General features: G+C 42.3%; 1 protein-coding gene across 5 annotated transcripts in view; it reads left to right on the forward strand.

Annotated features, from left to right (window-relative positions):
* The window catches only part of plekhg5b (pleckstrin homology domain containing, family G (with RhoGef domain) member 5b), a 72,962-nt gene that overhangs the window by 19,192 nt on the left and 32,128 nt on the right, over positions 1-21,642 (forward strand). For 3 of the 5 annotated variants that reach the window (XM_037104639.1, XM_037104638.1, XM_037104641.1), the window contains one exon: positions 150-226. In XM_037104639.1, the coding sequence (XP_036960534.1) occupies positions 150-226 (77 nt within the window). Of the gene's footprint in view, positions 1-149; positions 227-13,570; positions 13,818-15,105; positions 15,131-21,642 lie in introns of those variants that run through there. The other 2 variants (XM_037104640.1, XM_037104642.1) reach the window with 2 other exon arrangements.

Genomic DNA, 21,642 nt, shown 5'->3' on the forward strand with positions numbered 1-21,642 from the left:
TGCAGTCACTTCAGTCTTCGTGTCTACAGTTTGTTTTTACAGCTTTACCAAGAAAGGTGTGTTAATGGATGTGTGGCCTGCTGGGTGGCTGGTTTGGTGTTTGATGTGATAAAGAGCGATGTCTCAATGACTTGTGTGTTCTGTTTCAGACGACAAGCCTGTCCAGGAGGAGGACTGGGTGGCGTGCCAGCACCCTGAGTGTCCTGAGCGCCGGAGGGCTTCTAAGGTAAGACCCTTAAATCTGCCAGGTCAACTCAAAGAAGGTCTGTGCCGGGACTGATTTCACTGACAAGTACGACACTCAGCAGGCTTATCTTGAGAGTCTTCCCGTCCTGGACAATCTCCTTATCGCCTGTCCTAACTAATATTTTTTACTTAAAGTCTCAGTGTAAGCAATACCTTGAGGTAAATGTACTTATTTGCTTTCTTACAAGAATGTCCATATGCAAGCAATGCTATGGAGGAGTGCTAACAAAAGGTGCTACTGCAGCAGCTTTTGAGAAGTTGGTGACAACTCCTGTTTCAACATCAATTCAGCATTAAACAAGTTGCCCGGTAAACTGTTGTTTGTTTTGGTTCAACAGCCATTTGTAACTCTCAAAGCTAAGTGACTTTGTTCAGAATTTAATTAACTTTGTGCTTAACTCACAGTACACAAGTACACAAGAGAGTGGTATCAATGAACTTATCTAGTGCTCCGCTAGAAAGCGAATCAGTGTGATTCCCAACACGTTGAACTACTTGGAGCTGTTGTTCTTCTGACAAAGTAAAATTGTGAGATAATTTTGAGAGTTGTGATAGATCAAATTTAACTGTCATTATGGTTGAAATCTTTATTTTCCATTTAAGTAATGATAAGAAGTGTTTTGAGATTTTTGTTAGACAGCATACAGATAAGAGTAAATGAGGATGCAGAAAAGAAAGATCGGGAACGACATTAACCCTAACCCTAACCCGGATTCAAACCAGGAATATTGCAATTAGAGATAGTTTAATTTAATACCACATAATTACACATTCGAGTGACAAAAACTGTGTGGGGCCGTCAGAATTAGGAGTCTCATCAGGACCAAAAGAGTAAGTAGTGTGATGTTCTTATAGAGAGTGCAGTGAGGAGAGGTCTGGGTGGTTGAAAGGGTTAACAAAATGTCAAACTTTGCCACGCGTCACTGCTTTTCGTTTCCTGTTTCATACCAAAAGGCAACTATGGTTTCCTTCAACGGTGACCACAATTGTTCCCGAATCCTAACCAAGTGGTTATTATTGTCACCATGATGACAAACGACCTTAACCAAGTAGTTATTTTAACCCGAGCCGTGATCTCTCCCTTAAACTAACCAAGCTTCAACCTTAAAATGCTTTTTTGCATCAGTGGTTTGCAATGGTTTTGGGAGACATTGACAGATGATGACATCCTGCAGATAGAGACATCAGATCAGAAAAAACACTTGTTGTTTTGGGAGCGATTAGATACATGGAAGTAATTTGCAGAACCTTTGACATGGTCAGCATCTCAAACCCCTGAAGCCACCGAAAAACCCCTCAGAAAGTGCTTTTTACTGCCACTTTAACAGGAACTAAAAAAATCAAACGGCTTCAAAATGAAGGTGCACACACCCTGACGTAACTCATGACGGTCCCCTTAAGCTTTTGGCTCCATCGGATGTCCCCAGAGGTCACTGGATCTCTTGTGTGTTGCATTACCACACAGTGAAGGTGAAGCAGCGAGTGGCAAAGCTGCTTTTCTTCTTTTAGGTGTTAAAAGGGGCGTGAGTGTCGGGGCTCTGTGTCTGGCCACTAGACTGTGAAATGAATTATTCCTTTGAAGCCACTGGTTTCTGAAAATGGGAGTCTGGCCAGGAGACCAGGGGAAACCGACATAGTGTCTGGTCTGTCTGTCTGTCTGTCTGTCTGTCTGTCTGTCCCTTGACTGTTTGGGTTTGTGAGCTCTCTCCCGCCACAAGAGCCGGGCATTAGACGGATTTTTCCATTGAATCAAGATGTTGTCCTTTGCCGTCCTCGATACGGAAACAAAAGGAAGGGAAAATGACAGAGAGAAGACACGGTGAATTCAGTCGGCACATGTCGAGAGAGAGGCGGTTAAATATAGTTTTTCTCCATGACAACCCAGAATAATAAAGTGGGGGAAGAAGAGAGCCAAAGAGCTTAACCGGAGCTATCCTCCTGCTTTTTCCCCTGCTCCTCACGTTATTTAGTCTTCCAACTCCACTTTCTCTGGCCCCCTCTCAAATGACAAGGACCCTCTTTTTTAAAGATGGTTTTGCTGAGTTGTTAATAATAAGGTAGAAGGTGGGTTTAAGTTTCTCAGTATTTTAAAGTAGCCTTTTGTGTTTGTTTGACCTGCTGTCACACAGGGAGGGAGGCAGTGCAGGACAAAACATGTCTGACGCCACCAGTCTCCTTGGTCAGGGTCAAGGTTGATGGTGTTATGTAAGGAGATTAGGGAAAGACTGGTGGCCCAGTGTGGACTGGGACAGATGGACAGGGAGGAGGAGGAGGACAGGTTGAAAACAGAAAAAGAAGACTAGTGAAGACCATTAGCAATGACTGAATTTGTTCTTTGAGAGATTGCATTTCAGTTCATTGATGTTTTTGGTGAATTTGTGGCAGCCGAACAAGCTCAAAACACAACATTAACATTAATATCGCCTTATGAAGTTGATGTATATATTGGAGTCGTGTCTTTACCAACTCCTGAAGGAAATATCTGGCTCTTCAGCTGCAACCTCCTCAACGCATCTGTATGCTGCTGGTCAGGTAGGGTGCAGGTGGTTTATCAGAGCCATTTTGCTGAAACAGCTGCCTGCATCTGCTAAAAACGCTGACAAGAGCATTGACAGTGTATCAAAACATTAAGGCTGGACACCATTAAAGCAACAAGCCACAGCGACAAGCGACCCTGTTTCAAATGAAAATATTTTTTTTGTCCCTTGTCAGTATGAAAGTGTTTAGCTTTAAACACTGTAGCGCTCTGATGGCAACTTATTTAAAATGTTATTCTTTAGACTCAAACACCAGCAGCTCTGCTTAGAGTGCATATTGGACACAGATGCACTCGTATTTCAAGTTATAAATGTTTTGCATGTTAGTTATTAATTTAAGTCACTTTGTGGAGAGCTGTTTTCACTTAAACATTAAAGAGTCTTCCTGTTGATCGGTGTCACCATAAACCTACTGTAATTTAATGTTGTCAAACAATAACAAAAAGCTTCCGGGGGGATGAAAACTGTTCACAGACGCTGCGTTTTCTTTAGGTTTCACTCTTTCCTATGATTTATTCCTACTGTTCAGCTGTTCCTCAGCTGTGCAGTCAGTCAGTGATATTTTCAGATTTTGGCTTTCAGCGCTCAGATTATTGCATCATGCCAATTTCTTTTCTTTGCTTCGACCCCACATTGATCTTTTCTGTTCTAGTAAAGACAGGATATCCCATGATTTCACAATATTTCTTCTGATATATTTTTTGCATTACTGTAAGATGTGAAGTGAGAACAGTGAACAAATGACTCATGATAGTTCGGGCATTTCAGCCCAGAATGTATTGTGCCGTGTTCTTGTTCCTGATGGTGTTTTTCTCACTTAGCTCGACCTGAAGGCTGTTGCTCAATAGTTACACATGTATCGCCTGTACCAAGCTTTAAGCAGCAGGGGGCAATGTCATGACAAGCCTGCTTATCCTCGTTCAGAGCTCACTCTTTCGTTCTGCATTTGTTTCACAAGTGAGAGGCACATTTCTTGGAAGAATGAGAAGCATAAATGTATCCTTTTGACTTTAGCCAAGTCCACCCACCAAACAGATTTAGATGCATCAAAGAAGGCATATTTTTTTACCCAGAAAATGAAAAACATTAAACTTTTATATTTCATTTTAAGAGTTTAAAGAGTAAAGCAATACGAATAGGCTCTTTGATATGCCGGCGGCTTGGCAGCACGACACAGAGCAGACACAAACACAGACGGACACAGAGAGAGAATCTAAGGCCAGTCCTGCGCTGCATTTAAACCATTTTATTCCCAGACAGGACTGCCTTTGGTCTCCTACTGCCATATATCAGCTCCCGACGGGGCTGCGTCTCTTCCAGTCTCGGCATGACTGGCCTGGAACTGAATGAGTTCACCTGCACCATAATTTACTGAAATCACACCAGGTGTCAGCCTCTGTACTCGCGCTGCCGTAGCTCAGCGCTGTCACCACATTACACAACACCACTCAAAGTCTACTAGGAGGCTTTCAGATGGCCCGACACATGTGTTTCCAACAGGGCTTGCTGGTGTTTTCGGATACTTCTGCTGTGGGTTCCTGCAAGCCAGTGGGATTTAAAGTCAGTCTGCAGGTGTCTCACTGGCAGATGCCTTCAATCCAAAGTTATTTCTTGGCTTGAGGTGGTGGGATTCATTTCAGATTATGTTGGTTAGCGCTGGATGCTAGTCTGAGCTTGCTCCCTGGATCTAGACTCCAACATGGAAAGGCTTATTATCCCTGATTGCTTTGCCCCCCTCCTCCCTCCTCTTTGTATCTATCCCTGTCTCCCTCATTTCCCTCCCTCCCTCCCTCACTCCCTTCCTCACTCAGCTCTGACAAGACAGGACCAGACAAGACAACTGGTAAGGTGCGGGTCGTCTTGGCAACGGGCCCCTCCCAGCCCAAACAGCTGGAGGCACAGGGATAATGTGAAAAGCGAGTGGATTCAGCTGAGACGGAAAGGATGAAGAGAAGTTTCACTCAGCTGGCTTTGAATTTTTGTTCTCAATCTCGGTCTCATTTTTTTTAATGTTTCATTATGCACATACAAAATTGGGACAGGAAACAACAGAATGTTTTTTAAAAGATGCCAAAATGTTTTTTTAGGGAACAAACAGTGAATTGCTTGAAAATATATATTATCCATACTGTAACATTCATGACATGAATTCACACCATCTAATGTTTGACTCCCATTCTTTTAAATCCGTCATCTCTAGTGCCTCTTTCTTCTGCAATGGTTTACCACCAACTCTATGTCAGTATAATGGAGGCAAACAATAACTTGCCTTTTCTTATACAGTTTCTCTGGAGATTCTGTTAAAACCTTTGCTGCGTTTCAGTGGAAACCTGGCATCTGTGTCTCACGCCGTTACTCACTCCTCACCCCCCTTTTGTGTTTTTGCTTGGCTCCCATTCACTCCTTTCTCTTCACATCTTTTCTGTCCCCATTCAGTCACATATTATGAGTAATCATTTGCTGAGGTTTTAGGGGAAGTTGTATGATGTTAGTCAGACAAGCATAGACGCATCCACAAAGATGACCTTATTACTAGAACTGAATTATTTAAGCTCGAGCATTGGGCTGGTAGTGTTTTTGGTTTGTGAGACTGTGTATGTGGGTTTCATAATTTTGAAATGTGTTCCTTGAGCCACAGACTGTAGTGGGAACTAACTACTAACATAGAAGTGATTTTGAGTTTTTCCCGAGGTGTTTATATTTCGGTCTGTCAGTGGGTAGATAGTCAGCGTGATAACACCACAGTTGTGCAAGATACCTTCATGAAACGTATTAGTTTTGTAGTTTAGATCACAAGGAAGGCTGAGTTCAGTTGGGGATGGTCCACGCAAGGAAGCCCAGATTAGACACACTTGGCCACACTTAATTTCCCTGGCCCACATTTATTTTGATGCAGTCATGAAACTTTTACAATGAAAGCCGATCTTGAAGATGGGCATAAATCATGTAATAATGTAGTAATGACTACTGAGTAATCACGGGTCAAAACATCAACATGTTGACGGGCTTTGCAGCTTGTGTGATCCCAACGCTCTGTAGTTATAGTTGTCATGTTATATATTCTTTTCTTTTCATGCATCTTTTTTGCTTTTGTACAAAGACCGATGCACTGGCCGAACTGACTCAGCTGTAACCTTTCTTTCCGCTGACCTGCTCTGCCAAGAAATCTCACCTAACTGACACTGACAGGGAGCTGCTAACGCTGCTAAGTAAACACTCTCATTTAGGCCGGATGCCCACTTTCTATATGTGTCAAAAGGCTGACGGGTGCCCAAGGTATTAGGTGCCATTTACTGGTAGAGATGGATTAAGTTTTGGGTGTCATCCAGATACACTAACAGTCTAACACCTTCTCATCGGCCTGACTGTAGTTAAAGTCCTTTTCGGCAAGTCTTGCCAGTTGGCATCCATCTTGGCAACCCCCCTCGAGCAGTTAACAAGACCAGGCCTCTATCTAAAGAGGAGAGAAACTGGATGTGTAGAATCACTAGTCAGATATGATAAAAACTGCTCTCAAGCTTTTTCTTAGAAGTTATACTCACTTATATTATTGCGCATGTGCACAGTTTGACGACACCAACTTCCTGTACACTCAGTCCAGGGCCAGATCACTTCTCCTTGCAAAGTGGGAGCAGTCAGTCACTCAGCATGTATGGACTGTGGGACTATTTAAAACAGCTGTGTGTGTCCTCTACTCTTACCTGCTTCTCGTCCTTATCTTTCTTTTGCTCTTTTGAGGAATATTCTGTTACCGTTCAAAAGGTCCTGGAAGGCAGAACTGCTGTGCATTTTATGGCTCCACTCAGCCACTTGTTTTTCTTTCTGCCTATGTTGTCTTTCTTTGCCTTTTTTCTCTCTGTGCAAATATTTCCGTCGTCTTCAAAAGTAAGCTGTCACAGTTGATTAATTTGAAAAAGGGGAAAATACTATATGTTCCTCAGCTATGCTCAATTGCTACCCACATGTATTTCTCGCATCTTGTATTTTACTTAAGTGACTGGAGTGACTGCAGACTACAGAGTCCTTAAATAAGTTTTCTGGGGAAAAAAAGGAAGTGACCTCAGTTATAACTGTAAATTTCTGACTTTATGAAGTAATGCAAGCCCACTAATGGAAATAGTCTGCAGTTGCTCTGATGACTCTGGAGTCGTTAAGTCATCAGGGGAGCAGAGGAAAAGTTACCTAATCGCTTTTTCAACAGGAAACCGACTGCTGAGATACTCTGGTGTTAATGTGTTTATGAAGGGAAGGGAGAGCGGGCAGGTTCTTTTTCCAGCATTTCATCCCTTCTGCTAAACACTCCCAGAAGTACTTGCTCACACAGCAGCTGCACTGGGGACAGTTTTCTGGGGGTTTCACTGTCTGTGAAGTAGTAAGAAAAGTGACTCTTCTGTAAGGAAGCAGCTGTAAAATCGAACTAGCTAGCCGTTTTCAGCAACTCACAGGAGCACTATGTGACAAAGGTAGCTTCATGCTAAGATTTGTTCATGTACCAGTGTCAGACAGTACACTCAGTGCTCATCAGTCTGTGGATACTGTTTCTGACTGTCTGCTGAGTTTGGTGGGACTCACTGGTGCAGTTTTGTTCGACTGCTAAGAGCTAGACTACTTGTAATAGAGCCAGCCGATATATCAGTTGGCCCCCATTATTGGCTGATATTGGCCTATCATATAACAGTATCAGCTGTCTGATATGTTTCGAGATTATCATGCAGAAACAGATGCTTGGAGTGATTTATAGTTATTAAATTCCCAGTGAACTGTTGTTATTTTACACTGTAATGTTTACTGTTGTTATCTTTTGTTTGATTACCACATATGAGGAATCAAAGTAAAAAAGGTGTGTATAGCGACTGATTAATGATATCAGATTGTTATTATTTTCTAATAATGGCATCTACATCAAAATATTTATATCAGAGTATCTGTCAGGCTGTGACATGTTGATGATATCAGTGTTATAATTGTTATGCATATTGATTTTGATACTTTTAATTGTCTCCAACATAAAACACAAGTAGAACAAGAACATGACATGATTTTATAATCAGCTTAACGTTGTCTTGTTGTATATTAATCATTAATCATATATTAATCATTAGCAAGCTACAAAGCTCGCAATGACAATGCACACATGCTGATTTTTAATCACTATAAAGTATGGGACAGATTTAAATTTTGACCTGATCATGGCACAAAATACGAAATAAAGTCAATGGGTCACCAAATTTTCTCAGTTCGTCTCGTGTATAACTGCCCCAAATTTCAGGATGATGCATCTAGTTGTTGTCAAGATTGTTCTCTCAGAGCTGGATGGATGTCTACAAAATTTTTAGGCAATAGTGTGCAATACTGCAATAGTGGATGAGAAATTTCAGTCTGGGCCGAAATGGTGTACAGATTAACACACTTGCCAATTTTGCAAGTGTTGTTAAAAGGATTTGGATAAGCGTGCTAGGTTAAGTGAGCATTTTGTGGCCCAGTTGGCTGATGGGTCAGGCTTTAATTACACCTGTAAACTGTCCAGGAAAACTGAAGTGCATTCAAAGCTCATCACTAACATATTACTGTTGTCCAGTAATGGTGGACTCGGGCTGCTATATTTGAACTTAAAAGTTTTTTGTTTGTTGGAAAAAAAAAACCTGGATCAGGCCTCGCCTGCACATCACTGTTAATCATCAAAAATCCCTGGAAGAATCCAGTTTGTTCCGTGATTGACCAGCCTGAGTTTGAGAAACACTCATCGTTCGTTTACATCATATTTTTGTGACTATGACCAGTGTGAGTTTACAGTAGGTTGATTTGTCACGACATCCTGAGACATCTTGTAAATAATTTCACTACATGGAAACACTGACTTGTTCATCACTCTTTCTAAAGAATAAGCTGGTAAATTGAGTGCCAGCAAGCCTCATCCCATCATACGACACACGTCAGCTGATGATAAGCGATCTTTACGCATGAAGCGTATGTAACACAACTTGTCCTTTTAATCCTGTCACAGACAGAAACTCAGACAATGCATTCCCATGTTTATGTGGACATTTCTCTGCAGTATTGTAAGACTGGATCCCAGCCCCTCCAGCAGGCTACGACAGGCTGGCAGCTCCCTCGTGTACAGACACACAGCAGTCAACCAATCAGAGTGTCTTCCACTCAGCTGTAGTTTTCCAACCCTACGAGATGTGTTAATCCATGAAGAGAAGCCAAATGAATCTTAGACGGTGACTCATTTTACGTCAGACCACAGTCACCAAGGATTTATGAAGAGGTGACTATATGTAATTTGTTGATTCTGGTGAAAATCTAAACAATACACGCCAATGGAAGACGTGTTTAATCATAATTCAGTGACACCTGTAGACTCTGAGGAATCTGGTGAGAGTAAACTGCGTGCTTAATATTGTGTGTGTGTGTGTGTGTGTGTGATCTCAAAATGAGTCTACGTGACTTTTTAAAAGAAGACATTACACAATCTTTCTCTTACAAATAAGGAGTAGATTTAACAAGTAGAGAATACACACCTTTTAAACTCAAAAGCTTCTGTGTTGTGGCTGCTACAGCATGACTGTCCAGTTGTTTACAGCGGCTACTGTCATGGAATGTTAGTTAATGGTGAACATGTTGGCAAACAGTCGCCGTGTACACATCCAGTAGATATGAACCAACGGTATTGTTCATTTGGAGTCATGTCTGTGCCCTTTTAGTGAATGTAATTTCAATATTTACTCTCCTTTAAGCTCTGTTTTTGGTCTCCACCAACCGCCTGCTAGTCTCTACCTGTGTCTGCCTGTTGTTGGGCAGGTACTGTACAGGTGATTGAGAGATTTTTAGCAAACAGGTTTTTTCTGCTAACGAAAGCAGTTAGTGTAAGTCAGTTGCAGTTACAGGCTGTAAAAACAAAAGAGTTTGTGGAAAGATGCTTGACTGCCGAGTAAGATGTAAGTGAGATCCCTTGGGTTTGTCCAAGAGTAACCCTTCCTCTGGCTTGTATGTCTATTCACCATCACCACTGCCATCATTTGTGCAAAAACTCAACTTATCTTACTTTGTTGTAAGATTCACCACTCAGCTTTATAGGGGAACTCCTTCAATTTTAAACCCAGGCCGGTTGTTTACGTGTTCTTTTTATATTTACATGATTCATACTTACTGACTCAACTAGAAGTATTCCTCTGAGCTAAAAAGGAGGTGAGTTGTTGCAGGAAGACGATGGTGGAATCATGAGTCAGAATTGTAGAGAGATGTTTAGAGTTTACAGAGAGGAACTGCCCACAATAATTTATGTACAGCGCCTTGGCTGAATATATAACTGATTTTCAAATATCTTATTATTTAACAAAAACTTCTATCTCCATAAACTCAGCCTGTCAGTGGCATAAACAAGCACTTTCAGTGGACGTGAGTTTGACAGTTGCGGTTGCCCCAAAAGGTTACATAGCAGCCACTAAAACCATGTTGAACATCAACATGTGTAAATACGAGGCCGTACTGGGGACTCTTGCCAAAGTATCCCAGGGTTCAAGTCCATCCTGTGACCCTTTGCTGCCTGTCGTCCCCCCTCTCATCCCATTTCCTGTCATCTCTCTAAGCTGTCCTATCTAATAAAGCCATGGAAAGGCCCCAAAACATAATGATTGGGGGGGGAAAAAAGAAACGGAATTGCCCTTTGAGATCAAATACTGATACTCAAAATAATGATGTAACACTACTGAAATGTGGAAAAAGGGGGGTGTCTGTCCGTCAGGGTTAGAGGAAAGAAAATCCGTTTGACACGCTTCCAGTGATAACAAACAAGCTGGACACTGACATATGTGTCCATCCATACAATGTCTCATCAGGGAAATACAAACACTAGTATGAGGATCGTACCAGTGACGCCAGTCCAACCCCCCAGGAGCATCCCAGTCAGGAAGCAGCATCGCGGCAGACAGGGGAATAACAGGAAGAAGGTACCTGATGGACGCTGTGATGGAAACGACCTTGTATGGGCCGACCAATATAGCTGGGGTTCAAAGACTTAAGAGAAGGCCCCCAGTGAGGAGACGGATCGAGAAAACAACCCCCCTAAATCCCTCGCATGCGAAGAGCCTTCTCATGGCAAACCCCACTAATTGTTGGTTTGCTCTCCGTGTTTCGAGAGTGTAAACAGCCGCTCCTTAATGAAATGCTGTGAGAATGGCAGCCAGTGCAGCTTAGTTAGAGAGGCGATAATAAGCTTTGAAAAGATCTCCAATTCAGAACGTGTTATTATGGCTGTGGAAACACTTGCTCCCTAAATCACTCTTAACTGAAGCCAGCCACGAAACCGTGGAACTTCCAGCAGCATCACGGGGGAAATATTTCATGTAATCCTCTCTCCTCTCCTTAAACGTCTTTTTTCTCACACCGGCTTGCTCATCCTCGTTATCTTCACGCTCACATTTCCCTTTGTTTTTCCCCCTTATTGAACCGCTCCCCTTGAAGATGTGAAAGAATTCAGAGCTTATGGTTATCGAGGGGTTAATGCCAAGGTCAGGCATCAAGAGAGGGTCACTCGTGTTCAGCCCAGCCCCACCTCCCCCATCTCTGCCTTTAACAATGGCAGTACCAGTGGGGTCTAATCCTTTTAGAGTAATTGCATTGTGCCGTCCACTCTTTTAAATATAACCTCTTCTAATTAAGGCTGACAGCGGGGGGTGGCAGGGCAGACATGGATTCAACAGGTCGCCGTGGTTTGAAGACACGGGACAAGGAGAGGTGGGGTCTGGGTTTTAAAAACCTCCCCCCCTTCATCTTACTCCAAACATGAGGCCCCCCAGCCTCAGGGGTTTAGATCGTTTTTGTGAGCTAGCTAATTGCGGGGGATTTAAACGTGGTTCATCTTGGATTAACCTGAATGACAAAAGAACGGAGAGTAGTGGGCTGAGTGTTTGTGGTCAGTGCAACAGACTCTAACAGGACATTAGGCCATAAATCATACTAAGTATACTCAGCTCTTACACCATACACCCACACAGCACTGCGCTCTCCTACTTGCACCACACCACACCATTGATGCAACTAGTGATTATTACCATTTTTTTGCTTTATGTCACAATTATTCGCCCGATGATTTGCACGATTGCAGGTAACGCCTAGAGATACCTTGTCTCATCTGAGAAATAGTACAAAACTGATAGGAAAAAACATACAGTTGACAATGATATAAAACAGAGAATAGTTAGCTCATTACAGTGATTATTACTTTTAATCCCAAGGTCTATTGATCTTACATTTCCCCAAATAATGGTTTAATAATGATAACAGAAGGGTGTTGGACAATCATTATTATAATTAGTAAATAATATTTCCCGACATACATAAAACTGGTTGTGAACATCAAATACCTATATTTTTATTAACACTAACACAGTAGAATTCAATACCAAGGCGAGCGAATGTACAAAGTATGATAAATGTTAATTTTCAGACCATCCTGTCCCTTAAAACCGATGTGGTGAAGAAGGCTGACTGTGGCCTCAAGTCACCTGTGTCAAAAAGCTGCACTTAAACAAACCACAAATACTGCAGCCGACAGCGAACTAGCTTGTATGTTGTGCGCCTGTCTGAGAGGAAATAGCTCTCCAAATCACCAGGTGGTCGTAGCCTGTTATGGTCCTTTCAAAAAAGGAAACCAGAAGATTGTGGATCTGCAATATGTTGTTAAGATCAAGCTGCAAAGGGCACTGGCGACGAGGAAGAAGAACAACTATAAGTCACGCTAAGTTGGCCCACAAAATCGTGGATACAACAGCGACAGGCTCAAAGTAGTTTCTTTTTCCTTTTGTGTTTCTCTTCTCGGGTCTTGTTCGCTTAGCCGACAAGGACAGACCGGCACTGACTGTCTGGAACACACCGCAAAAACCAGAGCCACAGTCATCAGCCGGTGTGTTATTGGCCTTAAACCCTCCCTGCCAGGCAGACACCCACAAAACCTACTTGATTAACTTTCAGATATTATAAAAACAAGCTGCATGTTGTCATATTTGATAGGCTGGAATAAACTGATACTTTATTGTTTCTGCTAAAAGAAATGATGATTAATTGAACTGTGACATCATCATGTTGGCGGTCGTACGAGACAAAACTCCTCACGAGCCACAGAGGGCTTTACAAAACTGTCTTCTTAGAGGCAATATGAAAAGCAAGTTGACTTTGGCATGATAAACATGTTTTATGAACTTATTGCAGATTAATATTTAGTCAGTGGAGTAATTGTTAAACACCATACCCAAGGCATTTATCTTAGGATGGAATATCAGATGATTTTTTTCAGTATTCCTTGTTTGACTTTCTTGTCTTTTCTTTGATAGATTGGAGATGATCTGTATGTTGATGTTGTTTGTGTGTTGGTTGTGTTTGAACAGATTTACTTCCCCCTCTGCTGCTGGTCATAAACCCGGCTGAACTCCCTCATTTAACCTCCTTGAACCTCTGGGCCAAAGTTCAAATGAGCTGCTAAATCAGGCAGGGGTGGGGGGGCGTTCGGCATGGACACGGACTAGAAATCCAGTGAGCAAACATCACACTTTTTTTCTGAGTTTCACCAGGATCAGCTGTAACAAAACTGTTTATCAGACTGAAAAAAAACATTGTTATTTCTCAGGGGGAAAAAAGATCAGTTTCAGTGGGAGTTTTCATGAGTCAGCCAGGATGTGTGTGAGCTTGTGGGGGTGTGATTGAGAAGGTGGGCGGGGTTGATTTTAAGCGCCTGTGTGTGTCTTCCCCAGTAGACCGCTGTAGTAAACAGAGTGTGCTTCTCAACTCTGTCACCGTCTGTTCAGTTCCACCAAAACTGTCGGGTTTACTCCGTCAGTTGTCACTGAAAGATTGGGATTATTTTGAACCACTCTGACACACGTTCACTCATCAGAGGGACTACAGAACAAATTCGATTCAGTTTGGGACTACAACTGTCACCACCTGCTGTCTATTGGACCTTGGAGATATTGACTGGTTCTTCTACTGAAGCTCAAAGACGTTTCCTTTCCTGGGAAGTGGAGTTTTTCTATGGTGGGTAAATATAATGTAGAACAAGCTTTATCCTGGAGTCTGATATGATGACACTTTTTCTCTTCAATAGCATTGTGTTGTGTTTTGTGAATCTTCATTCATTCTCTATAAAAACAATGGATTACAGAGCTGAAGGAAGTCTTTCCTCAATTAATCGGTTATATGTTACAGCTACAAAACATCAGAAAAGTCCCCAAGGAAACATCAAGTGTCTTGTTTTGTCAAAGGTATGGACTTGATTGTATTATAAGAAAAGGAAAAGCAGCAGGTTCTCCAAACTGTCAAATGACTCAAATGGTTAATTTGATAATAATTTTTTTAAGGATCCAGTTATCAATTTGTCTGTAGTTGTTGTAATTTGAAGCTGAACATTCACCATTTACATCATGAGATATTTACTGTTTCCATCCAGTTGCATTGCAAATTTTAAACTAATGTTAAGAAAGAAAAAAAAAGGCAAATGATTAACGTTTCCTTGCTTGTTTCCAGTACAGTTATGCAATTATTAGGAGTGTTTTCATCGAGATAGGCGACAGGTGGCGCTAATTCTTAGTTTGGAAAATCATCATACCGTTACCGTTACCGTTTATGAAATGATGAAATACAATGTAGAAAAACACACTGGAAATATGACATTTCTAGTTAGTTTCATGTGTATGGAAGGTCACATCACATCTGTGTGGATCGATGAGGGGACATCTGCCGCTATTTTATTACCATAAAAGAGTTAAATGTTGCATCAGAACCCAAGCGGATGAAATGTTCCCGTTGCCATTGACCTTTTCTACTGCAAAAATTCAAAGTGCGGCTAATGACTGGTTGTGTTTTTTGTGAAATACCTGTTTTTTCTGTCTGCGTGAGGCCATGAATGTAGTGCACACTAACATCTGTACAGACCGGCACTTTAAGTCTCTTTTTCCTCCTGTGTCTGCAGATTTCACATCTGTTTCTCATATCAACACACCCTTGTACCCCCTGGCACCCGCCAGCCTTCTCTCCTTTCCATATTCTTTCATTGGAGGTGGTTTCCAAATAATCAATTTCCATGTCATATTTGGAGCAGCCTGTGTCCAAATCACATTTCTAATTTAACTCTGAATACTCAGTTCTTTTTTTTTCCTCTCACTTCCTCCTTTTTTGGTCTGGTTCACCGCCCTCCTGTCTATGTCTCTCTCTTCTTCTCCTGCCCTGAAGCTATGGATAGGAAGGCTGGTTGCGTCACAGTCCAGCCAACATCGGGTGAGACAGTGGTCGGTACACTTGACTTTGTTAGAGCCGAGAGAGAGAGAGGGAGAGAGAGAGACCAGCTGCCGGTGAGTGGTGCTTTACTCACGAGCTCATATTGATCATCCCAGAACTGAAGAGTGTCGAGCGGGGCTGTGTGCAGTTCTTCACTCCTTAGAGGATTTAGTGGTGTTCATCTCCTTAAGAGGCAGCTCGAGTGTGTTGTTTTTTTCCTTCTCTCAGTGACGACACCGTGACAGTGGCATGTGTCATTTGGGTGTCACGTAAATATTTGACTGTGCTGTGTGGGGGTCAGACGTGTTTCAGCTGAAGTGGAATGTCATAAACAATTAAAGAAAACTGAAATCTCTTCAGCTCCTGCTCTAAAAAAATCATCCGAAATACAACCTATAACAAAATTACAGAAGAATTTCCTGTTTCCCGTAATTGTTGCAGTTTTTGTTTACATTTGGATTCAGTTGGGGGGAAAAAAATGTTGTGGACTGTGTTTCGTTGTCCTGAAGGAAGATGAGGAGGTAATATTTTTCTGGGGCAAACTTTGCTGCATGTTGAAACATACCTTTCACTGGAATGCATAGTCTGCTTCACCAGAGAGGAGCTACAGTATTTCCTGTGAGCATGTTTGTTCCTGAGTTTGTTTCTTTTTGTGGCAAATCCTGAAGTGTAGTGTGTGTGTGTGTGTGTGTGTGTGTGTGTGTGTGTATGTATGTGCGCTGTCAGATGGACCTGTCTTTATTTCGTTCTGTGAGTATTTGCATTGCTCTCTGCCGTATGTGATATTGGCAGGGGATAACAGATAAAATGAGGTGTGACAAAGTCAGTGACTCACCATCAGTCTTTTGCATATTTATTGCCAGCGGAGAAAATGCAAAATGCTCCATGATGGACTTTGGAGTTATTAACTTCTTGCCGTGCTGCAGGATGAGCATGAAAGTGATGTCACTGAGCAAATAGTATAAAATGAGCCCATTTCTCCTAAATGTCTGTAGTGTGTAATCTGGGAAAAAACCCTCCTCCTCTTTCATGTGTCACAGTGCAGAGGAGGATGACATTATGAAATGTTTGTAATCTGACGTCCAGATTATATCCAAAGCAAATTAATCACTCAAACTGTTCCTCAGTGTCATATGAACCTGATATACTACATATGATATGTTCTCAGAGCTGTTCTCAGAGTGTTGACGACCTTTGTAGCTGCAAAGATCTGTGGAAAGCTGGGACATTTAAGTAAACAACAAAAAAAGTGATTTATGTAAACTGACTAAACCACTGGCTCGCTAAGGATGCATTTCCACTGCATGATACGACTCGCTCTCGATACGATTTGGTACCTGGCACCTTTCTCTGTTTTGTTTCCCACTGCGGCTGGTCCCTTCTCAACGTAGGTGGGATTCTTGGCATTGACGCATGAAACAACACAAAGCTAAAGGAACAATAGAGGTTAAATATGCTTTTGTTATTGAGATCTCTTCACTGGGAAACCAAACAGAGAAATGACTCGCTGATGGTTAAAAACAGAAAATGGGCAAGTGGATTCAAGCCGAGCCGTTACGATGCAGTGGAAACCTGGCTTGAACAGGTTTCCGCAGCAAACCGTGATCTATCGTGGATTACTCTTGGCATGGCTGACCAATCGAGCTTTTGGTACCTCACACGTGTATTTAAAGAGATTCAAAGGTGATGTCATCTTTGGCCTTTGCAAAACACAAAACAGCAAAAGTGTAAAGAAACTGATTAAAAGTGTGTTAAAGCTGCAGATGTTAGCATGCCTGGCTTAGATAGCTCGCCACTTATAAATGCCTACCTGGCATCACTTCCACAGCAATCTGATTTGCTGACTGGAGTTACAGGTTACATGAGAAGAAGCTCTGATCAGGACCTGTACACATCACCTGTGTGGCAGATTAGATGCTACTACTGTATTAGCATTTAGGCTAACATTAGCGACTCTGTGCTGCTCTTAATCCGGTTCGAAGAAGTTAAGACTTCAGCCAAACTTGTGATCCAAGACAGCTTTACACTACATTTCCCAAATTCATCCATTAGTCCTCACACTCACACACTCGTCAGTTACGTAAGTGAAAAGTGGCATCGCAACAGTAACCGAGGAAGGCGGGGCTTAGCGAGCGGTCAACTGTTTCTCAACCTATTGGATTTGATGAGGCTGTATTCAAAGCTCTCAGAAATGAAGTTGTAATGAGCAGAAATGATCCTTCACAGTGTCGGTTACATGTGTTTAAATGTTCACTGTGACTTATGGGGATCATTACGTACACCTGCTGTCATCCTTTTTATTTTCACTTGCAGTTATTAGCTTTGGATGACTTCATCCCCCATTAAACACCCTCCTCATCCCACATTTGAAATCCGCTCGTGAATGAATGCTCACCAGAGTTTAGCACCGCGGCTCCTTTTGATGAACACACTCAACATGTGTTGGAGTAACACACACTCACACACACACTCTCCTGAGAGGGAGAAACACAACAAGTGCCTCCGTTTGAGTAAATCCATATGTGAGCGAGGCGTACGGTACCAGAAAAAGGGAGAGTCGGTTAATAGGGAACAGCCATGCAGACAGGCAGGCAGTCTTGTTGCATAACGGCGGCAGTAAAAAAAAAGCCTCCTTGCCGAGCCAGAGGACAGATGGCGGCAGAGTAAAGCGAGCGCGCGTCAGTGGCTCTCTCCCATGCCACTCCTCAACAGATGCATCGTTTATTTATTGAAAAATAAATCAGACTCGGGCCAGGCCAGCCCAGCTCGCCTCTTTGATCTCCTGCAGCCTCACTGGCCGCTGTTTCTAATCCCACCTACTGGCCCACAGCTAATGGCAACTCTGTGTAATGTTTAGGAAAGCAGGCCCTCTCCAGAGTACGTAGGGAGGCCCTGTGGGGTCCAGATCTCGCTCCCAGGACGACAGGGAAAACAGGCTCTTAGGTAAAGGTAGCAAAAACATCACATGTGGCACGTGAGTTTGACATGTTTGATGAAGAACATTTTTAGATTCTTAAACCTTTTCTTTGACAGTCAGTCATACTTAGCATGAAGTGTGGATCCTGGGATCAAACCACCAACCTTTCAATTATTGGATGATCCTCAACAGTCACGGTTTAAGCACAGTTTGAGCAGACCTCAGGTGTTCAGACAGCTTTTTCCACAGTTTGAGAACATTAAAAACTAAAATCTGCTTCCCACTGCTTGGTTTTGATCCTGGGAACACTGAATAAACCTGTCCCAGATGACCTGAGGGACCTGGATTCTTCATAAACTATGAGTAAATCAGAGATGTATTCAGGCCCGAGCCCGTTTATTGCTCTGTGAACAGGTGATGGGGTTTTCAAAAATCATTCCTTTGACACACAGGAAGCCAGCGCGGTGATTCCAGATCCGGTGTATTGTGCTCCACTTACTTAGTGGACTATAAAGGAAAATGACTCGTAATGATCTGAAGGATTACAGCAGAAAGAGTTGGCATTTGACAGAGAAACATTTAGCTTTACGTGCATGTAGACACAGGATGGTACACTCGTGTTTGTGTAGTCTCTGCACTGTGTACTTTGGTGTATTGACGCATGCACGGGTCAAAGGTCAGCACTCGAGTGTATCTGACTGTGAAAATGAGACGGTGGTTGTCTTCCTTCGAGTCGTAGACTATGAACCACTGATGATGTGTACTGGTGTCTGACTTTTGGGTCGTCTTTGATTAGTTCGACGCTGTAGACCGTATGAGTTGCTCTGACCAAAGTCTGTCTGGATGTTTGACTGACTTCACTGCAGTCATACTATTTGAACAAGACTGTGCATGACTCTGCCTCGTCTAGTGCTAACCAATCATTTGCGAGCGTGGGTGTGTTTATTGGGATGCACTGAAGCTTTGCTGCTTTTCTCTTTCTGTGTGTTTTTCTGTTAAGAAAGAGACAAAAAAACAACAACAACAAAGCCCGGGCGGGTTTTTGTAGGGAAAACAAGAGGGCGAGCTTGTTGGCTCAAAGCTTCCATGAGCGGACTCCTCCTGCCCCTCATGACTGATGAGGAGGAGTGGTGTTAATGCTATCATAACTCACTGCTGAGGAGAATCTCAACCCTGTTGCCAAATCGGTGATGACATTCATGTTGGGACAGGACCTTAAAGCAGCCTTCTCTGTGGGAGTGGAGTGATGGTAAGCATTAAAGTTGGCCCATGCAGTTAAACACAGTGTACCTGGATGTCACCGGCAGTCTCAACACAGACTGAAGTACAGAAAAAACATTTCAGCGGCCTAAACAATAAGGTTTTAGCTCAACTTAACCAAACAAAATCCTCTATTGTCCCCAGTTATGAAGCACTGGTAAGACCGTTGTTCTTTGTGTTGATTCAGGTTCGCTTTGATTTCGTCTTTTCTATAGAGCGCGTGTGTGTGTGTGCGTGACGATGGCCGCTGGGAACAATGAGTGTGTTCTATGGGTGTGGGCACCACTATGACAAACAGCTGTGTGTGTGTTTGTGTGTGTGTTTGTGCGTGTGTGTGTGTGTTACAGAGCAGTGCATTTGTGGGAACTTGTGTTTTCACAATAAGTCAATAAAAGATAAGATTTTTGCATTCTCTTGCAGAATTTTTTTTTTTTCTGTTAGATTCAGTTAATGCATGTGTTGTTTATGAACCCAGCTACACGTCCTCAATTCCGACACAAACACACAACAGTAAACATTACAAAGTAAAAGCTTAATTAAAAAACTCGAGCTGGAGCATGTTTCCTCTCTTGGCCAGCTCTGTTGTATAATACCTATCCTATTATTATACATCTGGTTGGCTACTTATTGTCTCGTGTTGACACTAATTTCTCCACATCAGGGGTCGGTTTTCATAGCCAGGTCTTTATTTTTAAACCCGTCCAACCAGGTAAAATACCCAGATTTGTTATGCTCAGACAATGACGAACCTCTTGTCAAACCTTTTACCTCTCCCTCCCCTTTTTTTGTCAGACACACGCAATGTAGAAATCACCTTCACATTGATGCCCGACACATTATGTTTTTGCGTTGACCATCCATCGCGCTCTAGTTAAACGCTCTGATGGAATTACTTCAAATCAGGCGCTGAAGTCGACTGGGCTTCAAGAAAGAACTGGTGAGAATTCGGTGGTGAAAGGTCAACAACACTGTGATATTACAGCATACAAGCCTGGTGCAGTAATACTAATTTTAGCATGCCCAGACTGCCACCAGCAGCAGATCATTTGTAGCTAATCTAACTAAAATGGAAGAAATTTGTGTAGGTTTGACCTTTGAGTTTCTCAACAACAGCACACATGGTTCATTGCTGCGAACCCAAGGAAGTTGACTCTGAAGTTGTTTGGACGATGCACTAATTAACATTCATTTCAGAACACCTAAAATGAAACTTTTGGCTTTTGTTGTCTGGTAAATGTACTCTCTGCGAACGTGGCGTCTGCACTGGGCTTAGCCTCATTGTCACTGTGTGGGATGGTCCCAATAGAAAAGCTCAGAGCAGTTAACCAGAACTGCCAAACCAACCTCTTAGTCCTCAACATGAAAGTCTTGTCATGAAGGATTGTTTGGAAACACTTCCAATAAAGAATAAATCTCACCTTTTGTGAGCTTTTCTATGGGAACCAAAGTTTGTCATCACTCTGTAATACCATTGACCGTGAGTGAACTTTGTAGTTTAGTCCTGTCAATACCAGGTCTTATCGACTCTGCAGTGCTCCATCATTGTCTCGTGTATTTGAAGCAAGTAAGTAAAATTCCCAATAAAATTGATTTGTATTTCATATTTTGTGCAGTTTGTCTTTCTGTCTATTTTCTGATTTGTAGATTAGATTTGTATATCTAATGGAGTCTTTTAAGTTTTCTTTATTTAAGACTTTAGTTACAGATTTTGAAAACTAAACGTATCCAGACATGATCAGAGATTCAGTTTTGATAACAATGCTGTCAAACTTAATCCCCCTCATGCGTTACGCAACAAAACAAGAACAGCCCATTATCTCTGTAAAGATACACCACCATAATAATTAGTTGTGACAGAAACTATAGCCTATGGCTTGAATACCCTTTTGTCTTTTTTGCTCCTCACACACATGTGTTCAGGGTGATGCATGCCGTTACATAACTGCTAGGTGTGCTCTGGCAGGACAAGCTGTTCCGGAGGAGGGCTGGGTAAGGTTAGAGGAGGGGAAATGTGGTCAGGTTGCAGACTGATAAGATGTGGAGATCATTACTGAGCAGATTGTCTCTCTGCTCCTCACTGCAGCCCTGTGATGGATGGGCCTTGTATCACATCGAGTCATATCTGTAATCTGGGTTTGAATTTATCTACGGCCTTTCCCTCAGCGTGTCACATAATTCCGTACACAAAGACTGATTACCCACAGATTTTCCAGTCTGCGAGGATGTGGCAAGCTGACAAAATGTATTTTAAATGTTTTACGCAGGAGCCAAAATTGTGATGGTGGTGAGGACGTCGCAGCCAAATTGAAGTGCCAGGCTGTTTCTGTAAACCCGCAGTTTCCATCCTTAATTATAAATCACATTTAAGACATATGAATCGAAAGCCAATATAACTATTCCCCCATTTTA

The sequence above is a fragment of the Acanthopagrus latus genome, chromosome 7, assembly GCF_904848185.1.
Source record: "Acanthopagrus latus isolate v.2019 chromosome 7, fAcaLat1.1, whole genome shotgun sequence".
Taxonomy (NCBI): domain Eukaryota; kingdom Metazoa; phylum Chordata; class Actinopteri; order Spariformes; family Sparidae; genus Acanthopagrus; species Acanthopagrus latus.